This window comes from Bos grunniens, chromosome 3 (genome assembly GCF_055505025.1).
Source record: "Bos grunniens cultivar Pamir isolate PY7600 chromosome 3, Bosgru_T2T1.0, whole genome shotgun sequence".
In the NCBI taxonomy this organism is placed as follows: domain Eukaryota; kingdom Metazoa; phylum Chordata; class Mammalia; order Artiodactyla; family Bovidae; genus Bos; species Bos grunniens.
This window is the reverse complement of record NC_141167.1, coordinates 19,386,146-19,393,102: the sequence shown is the minus strand read 5'-3', so window position 1 is coordinate 19,393,102 and position 6,957 is coordinate 19,386,146. Positions and strand designations below refer to the sequence as shown.

The window sequence follows — 6,957 nt, the reverse complement described above, 5'->3', positions numbered from 1 at the left end:
TGTCCAAGTCTTTGCGACCCTATATACTGTAGCCCACCAGGCTCCTCTGTCCATGGGATTCTCTAGGCAAGAATACTACAGCGGATTGCCATGACCTCTTCCAGGGGATCTTCCCAACACAAGGATAGAACCTGAGCCAGTGTAGGTCTGACCAAACCAATGAGAGGGTCCGTGGAGAAAGGCCCCCCAAGCCCTCCAGTTCCAAGGAGGAGGACCCAGGCCTTACCCAGCTGTGCCCACAGTCCCCAGCGGCACCGCTCTAAAGGGGATGGAATTTGCTCAGACTTCTCTCTAGGGGGAACGCAGGCGCAGAAGGCCGGGGGCCTGGCAGGCTAACTCCAGCCCCAGTCCCCCAAGTGCCCCAGGCCTTTCTGGCTTCATTCCAACCTAGCCGAAGGGGACGACATCTACTTCCTCCAAGGGCCCCAGCTGGAGGGCAGCGAGGATGGGGCGGAGCAGGGGGCTCCTTTGCGGAGCCCACTCCCATGGGTTCGTGGGGTTCAATCGTCGGAAAGCTTGGAGCAACTTGTAATTTTATTCCCTGGGAGGAGGAGCCTGAGAAGTCGGCCGGGGGGTGGGGATGAGAATGGGGTGGGGGGGTGGCGTGGGTGGGCAGGGCGGCCAGGGGAGCTGCTCGGAGAGGGGAGGGACTTGGCTAGGTCTCCCAAACCTTCTTCACTCTCCAAACTTTCACCAAACTCTTGGCCCCCGCCTCCCCGAAACCAAAACACAACAAGCTCTGGAGGAGCGACGAGCAGCTCCGCGGGGCGGGCAGACTCGCGGCGGCACATAGCCTCAAGAGGCTGATGCAACTTTCCCTTTAAGAAAGCCACCTGGGCGCACCGCGGCTCGGACCCAGCTCGCCTGGGCCGGGGGCTGCAGCATGGTAAGGGGTCTATGGGACGGAGGCGCTGCGGCCCGAGCCTCTTTCTGTCCTGCCGTCGGTCTGGGTGTTTGGTGGCTCCACGGGGCTGAGCCCCAGGAAGAGCGACCGAGAGAGCGAGCGAGCGAGCGAGCGAGTGTGTGTGTGTGATCGCGCATGCATGCGGGCATCTGTGGATGAGAGTGGGTGCACGCGTGGGGATGTCTGTCTCGCCGGAAAGGTCGGGTAGGTGCGTGCGTCTGGGTGTCACCGCTGTCACCAAGGAGCTGCAGCGGGCGGAACGGCGGCGCGGGGCGGCGGCGGGGTTGGGGGGTTGGGTGGCTGCTCCTGGAGGAGGGGGAGCTGCGTGCCGATGCCGGTTTGGTCCCGGGCGGCGGGCGCGTGAAAGTGCCGGCAGCTCCGGAACCAGAGCGTCTGTATGAGGCGCCAGAGGGTCTGCGCGCTGGGGCCTGCCGACGCCGGGAACCGGCAGCCCGGGTCTGCGCCCCTCATGCGGGCTCCTTCTCTCCATCTTCTCGCTGGCCGCCGGCCGGCCTGCCTGCCTATCTGGCCCCTCCAGCCGGCCTGCCTCCCTATCTGCTCGCTCACTCGCCGGCCGGGTGCGGGTTCCCGCGCGCCCAAAGGTCCTGGGAAGCCGTGTCAGGGAGTCTCGGTGCCCTCGGACCCTTGTCTGCGGCTCCCGGCTTTGGGAAGGGGTTACGGCCACGGTGTTCTCGGGCAGTTGCTCTCCTGGGAAGAATCCGCGCCCTCCCCACCCCAACCTTCATTCCGGGTGCGCGTAAGGCGGGCCCAGGCGGCTGCAGGTGAGGGTAGGGGCCTAGCAGCCCGGGGCGCCCACCCCGAACCGGTGCCCCGCACCCCGCAGACAACGGCCGAACGGAGCAGACCGTGAGGCTGGGGCCGGGAGGGAGGGGGGCTTTCCCGGAGGGCCGGGAGGGGCCCGAGCCGGCCCGGGGGCGGGGCAAGGGGGCGGGGACCTGGGCGCCCCGGTACTTTTCCACCGCAGGGGCCGGGGGGCGGGGTCACCGCCCCCACACCAGCTGAGAGGCCCACACGTGGCGGCTGATGTAACGCCCGCTCCCGACACCTCGCACCGGGATTAAGGCGAGCGCGCCGGCTTCGAGGAATCCGGGCTCTCCAGGCGGTGCTACAGCTTTGAAAGCGACCTCGCCTTTTCCTGCGGCTCAGGGGCCTCTTCTCAGCAGACCCGCGGCTTCTTAAAGGAGCCGCGCCCCCCTTCGGGCTAGATCTCCGCAGGCCACGCCCCCTCGCTGGCCACTCTTAAAGGAGCCGCGTCCCCGTCTGTCTGACAGCTCTCTCATAATGCCTAGGTCTGTTTCTTTGCTGAAACAAGTCTGATGCTGCAGCCGCTAGAAGATAAAGGCTGAGGGGCCTAAGAGTGGAGAAGGAGAGAAGGGCCTGAGAGGTTAAAGAACCCCAAAGTGAGGGAGTGTCAGAAGATTGGAGGGTAGTGGGTGAGGGAGGACTGGTTCTAGGAAGGGACTAATGGGCGACACTGAGCATGCCCAAGTGTTTCCAAGCACCGCAGAGAAAACGCCCCCTTAACTCGGCCTACACTGCGACTGCGGCTCAGTGCCCAGCTCTGAGGATGCAGAAGAATCACCCCTCTGCCCTGGGATTTCTCCAGCTGGTGGGGAAGGCAGATTTGGACACAAGTAACCATGCTGCAACGGCTGCGTGTGAGGAACATGTTGATCAGATGTACATTGCTTGCATTGGGGGTAACCCGGGGCACAGTGGGAAGACTGACTGCAAGTGGAAGAGAAAGGAAGGGTTCTTGGTGGTAATGGCTTTGGAATGGCTTTGAAGAAGGGTGGGGTATATACAGATGGAAATGGGGACAAGGGTGCTCAAGGAAGAGGGAATTGCCTAAGCAAAGGCATGAAGGCAAGAACCCTCTGGGGATGCTGGAGAGTCCCACATGGCCCGCAGGTGGCCATAAGTGGCTGTAGATAGCTGATTTGGGCTCTAAGCAGAACTAAGGGCCGTTCCCCACTCCCACAGCGCCTCCCCTCCCTCCAACACAGTGAATGGGAAATTACGCTTCCTCTTCTTTCTCCTAAACTGTGAGGTTCTTGAAGGCAGGGAAAGAACCTGTCACCTTTCCATTCCCAGCAATGACTTCAAGGCTTGGCCCAGATGGACCCTTAAAATTGATTGACCCGACAGTCCTGTTTAGAGGAGAGGAAGACTGAGCAGTGAGACAGTAAAGATGGACCAGGTCCTATGACTGTCCTTTCCCTATCCTTCCTTGGGTGGCTCACAGGCAACTTGAACCCAGTTCACCCAACCTAGCTCATCCTCTCCCCACTCCAAACCTGCAGCATCTCCAGCATTTCTGTCCCTGGAATGGGCACTGGCTTCTTCCTATTATACCAATAGAAACCAGAGACCCCTCCTTATCCCTCACCCCCAAGTCCAATGCATCACCAAGTCCTACCAAAGTGACCTTCTATATTTTTCTCAAATCTGTGCACCTCTCCCCACCCCATCATCACCTTCCTGAGCCAAGCCCCCTCATTCCTGGCCTGGCCTATTCCTCATCAATTTCCTTTCTTCCCCTCTCCCCTCCCTCCAGTCCTTTCTCCATACTAATCTAGGTTGGCGTTTTCAAAATGCACACGCCACCAGTAGCTCCTGCTCACAGTTACAATTCTGATTTAAAGACTTCAGTCCTGTCATTGCCCTCAGGATAAAGATCAAAACAAGGCCCTGTAGACCCTGACCCTCCTTATGCATCTACCTTCATCTTTGGCCACTTTCTCCCTCACTCTGAGCCCCAGGCTCCTGGTCTTTCTCTGTATTATTTCATTTGCTTGAATCGCTCTTCCTCTTCTGTTGCTCACTGTTGCCTAATCATCCCACTCTGACTCTTAAACATCACTTCCTCAGGAAAGTCCTCTGTAACTCTCAGACAAGGCCAGGCCTCACTGGTGTAGACTCTGGTGAAGAGATCTTTCACTTTTGCACCCTTTATCGTAGGCTCTAATTATATGCATTTGAGTCACCAGTTCCACTTGTTTCCACCCAACCTGTAAGCTCCAGGAGGCCAGAGACTGAAGAGTTCATGGTGCCCAGCACAGGTGCCCAGAGCAAGTGTGAAATAAATATTTGTGGGATAAATGAATTGAACTGTGGCCAGCCCTAACTGCCTGCTGAACAATTTAGGCCATATCCTGTTGGCTGTGGAAGACTATTGGAAGGAATCAGGGTTTTAGGACTTTGGGAAGATTAATGGATTGGAGGGGAGGAGAAAGTGGAGGACGTGCAGAATCGAAAATTAAGCAGAAACTTCAGAAGGTACAAAGGAAGTATAATTAGCCCATCTTCCAGATTGAGAAAACCAAGGGTCAAAGAGGTTAAGTAACTTGCTTGAAGTCACATACCTAGTGAGTTGGCAGAGTCAGCTCCTCCTCCCAGGTCCCAGAGTCCAAGCACTTCATCACAAGCTAACTTGACTCTGACCCACATGGCAGATAGAGAGCTTGTCAATAGTTGCCCATATATGGGTGAGGGGCAGACCTGGTGCCTGGGTAATGTGGATGCCCAACCCCTATCAGAGGGCCTGACCTATCATAAGCTTTCAGGTGGTACTTTTTGAATGGATGGATAGGGCCATTTAACAGAAATAGCAGAAGCAGGAGAAGTAGCAAAGCTTTGCACCCAACTCATTGTCCTGGGAGCCGCTGCCAAGCAGTCTTTTTCCCACTGAGAAAGAGAAGCACCTTGAACACAAGGGCCATATTCGCATTGCTCAGGGATATCACCCTGTAGCCCAAGTTCCAGGACAGAGTGTCCTCAGTTTACTCATCTGACCAGAAGGCATGATGTCCAACCCATGAGGTGGCTCCGCTTCATTACTATCATCATTGTCATTATTATTTGATAGCCAAAGAGTGACAGCTTTGAAGACAATAAGTCTAGAGTTTATAGCTTGGAGGGATGTGGAGAGTGAGAACAAGAGTGTGATCACATTCTCTCTTCTTCTGACTGACCCCAGAAGACCAAAGCCGTGAGCAGGGACTTCTCTAGAGAGGCAGGAAACCTGGCCTGGGCAACTGAGGGAAATGGTCACAAGTCACACCCTTGCCTGGCCCTGAGGAGGTTGTGCAGGACAACTGGTGACCAGGGGAAGGGCCAAAGGTAACCTAGGGTGGATTTGCATAGGCAAAGAAAAGCTGGTTCCTCCTCTTTTCTAGCTTTCCAATGACTTCCTGGGTCTGCGGGTGAACTCTTAAAGTGGCTGTGGTTGGGGCCAAGTGTCACAGAATAGCCTTTGCGCTACAGTCCACTCCCTGAGAGTACCCAGAGAAGAGCCCAGTCCTTCCTGTGACCAGGTCCTATGAAGGGTGAACGTCCCTGTCCATCTGACCATGGGTTTTCCTCCTGTGAGAGCATTCCTTGAGGCTCTTGAAGTTTGATTCCATTCCTGTGGCATGTCAAAAACTACCTCGTCTTGCATCTGCATCCATCCAACATCAAACCTTCAGACACCAGCAGCCGCATGGCCGTGCCTCCTGCCTGTCTGTCTGCTCCCCACCCCCCACCACCAGCCCCACTTGACTGAAAGATCTCTTGAGCTGACCTGGCTCCTGATTCCAAGGCCTCAGTGTTATCCATTTCCCTTCAACTCAATTCCACCAACACTTCCTGCAAGCCGAGCTGGGCACAGAGGGGTCAATGAAACACATCCAACCCCTCAGGGAATTGGCCAACCTACAGTTGACAGACATAAGCAAATATGTCTAGAGTGGGTTTATAAGGACACTGGTAGCACAAAACACAAAAGAGGAAGCAATTTGTTCATTCTGGAGTGGAGTGGGGGCCATGTCAGGCAAAGCTACAGAGAAGTGACACTGAAGCAGGGTCCCAAAGGGTTTGTAGAATTTCACCTGGGGAGCAGGAGGCAGGGTGTTCGGCAGGCGCCCGCCTGAGCAAGGGCACGGAGGCGTGCCCGCACATGCTGTGTTTGCTGTGCCCAGAGCTTCTGGTCCAAGTTAGTGATGTAACAACAAGCCCAGATGCCTGGAGCCCAGGCTGAGCAGCACCAGGATAGGGAAGGCCCATCCTGGCCGCATGGCCAGGGCGCGGTCGGGGAGCATGTGCTGATCCAAGCTGACTCCCCTTCAGGGGAAAGGTTGAGGCCATTCACACAGACAATGAAGGAATTGGACCCTGTCCCAGTTCTGTGTTCATTTTTTATCTTTTATAGAATTGGGCATCTGGAGAGTCAAAAATAGACCTTTGCCCATTGGGACAGGAAGCCTGGAGACCAAGGGATCCAGGGGAAGGGTTGGGAGAAGAGTGAGGTAGGAACTGGATTGAGGGTCATCCAGAAAGGAACAGGACGGGAGGGAAGAGCGGCAGGTGGTCTGGGCCCTGCACTACCTGTTCTGGAGAGCCACACATGTCCTGCCCTGCCTTCCCTGGGCCAGATCCTCACCTCATTCTCTGCTCTCTCCACAGCTCTGGAGGCCTGTACTCTGAAAGGTGCTAGAAACAGAGCCTGTGAGTGTGGTCTGGGAGTCCAGAGCCCCTAACCCACCACCACCATGGTAGGAAAAGGTGCCAAAGGGATGCTGGTGAGTACAGGGACCAGACTGCAGGGAGAGGGTGGGGGTCATGAGCACCGTCCATCCCTTCTGGGGCCTGCTGTCAGCTGCTGGCCTTGACAGGAGGGCCTAGGAGGCTCCATGGGGCCCCGAGTCTGGCACTGCCAGGACTCCTGAGTGGTAGGGCTGTCTCAGGCCCAGGCAGGCAGCCCCTCACCCAGCAGGTTAGATATTGCCGCTGTTTGGAGCCCACAGCAGGCAGATTCTGCTACAGAGCCCAAAAGTCATGCTGGGAGGCAGGAAGCACACTCCCCACCCTCATCACAAGATACCCTGGAAAGCAGGCTGCTGTTGATCCTGCCGGGAGGGCTGTCCTATGGCTGACACCCCAGCACCCCCATCCTGTGCTCTGCCTGCTGTGGAGAGCATTCAGTAGGTACTGATCGAGGAGTCCTCAGAGATGGATGTTTCTCGTCTTCCACTAGAGAAATAGCATAGAGC

At 56.7% G+C, this 6,957-nt stretch overlaps 1 protein-coding gene across 2 annotated transcripts in view; it reads left to right on the top strand.

Annotated features, from left to right (window-relative positions):
* Positions 1-769: 769 nt before the first annotated feature.
* SLC6A9 (solute carrier family 6 member 9) overlaps positions 770-6,957 on the top strand; it is a 31,506-nt gene continuing 25,318 nt past the window's right edge. For both annotated transcript variants that reach the window (XM_086384017.1, XM_086384010.1), the window contains exons 1-2: positions 770-886; positions 6,371-6,486. Coding sequence is in view for 1 of the 2 variants with exons in the window: in XM_086384010.1 (XP_086240136.1) it covers positions 6,457-6,486 (30 nt within the window). In the remaining variant the exon portion in view is untranslated. The remainder of the gene's footprint in view (positions 887-6,370; positions 6,487-6,957) is intronic.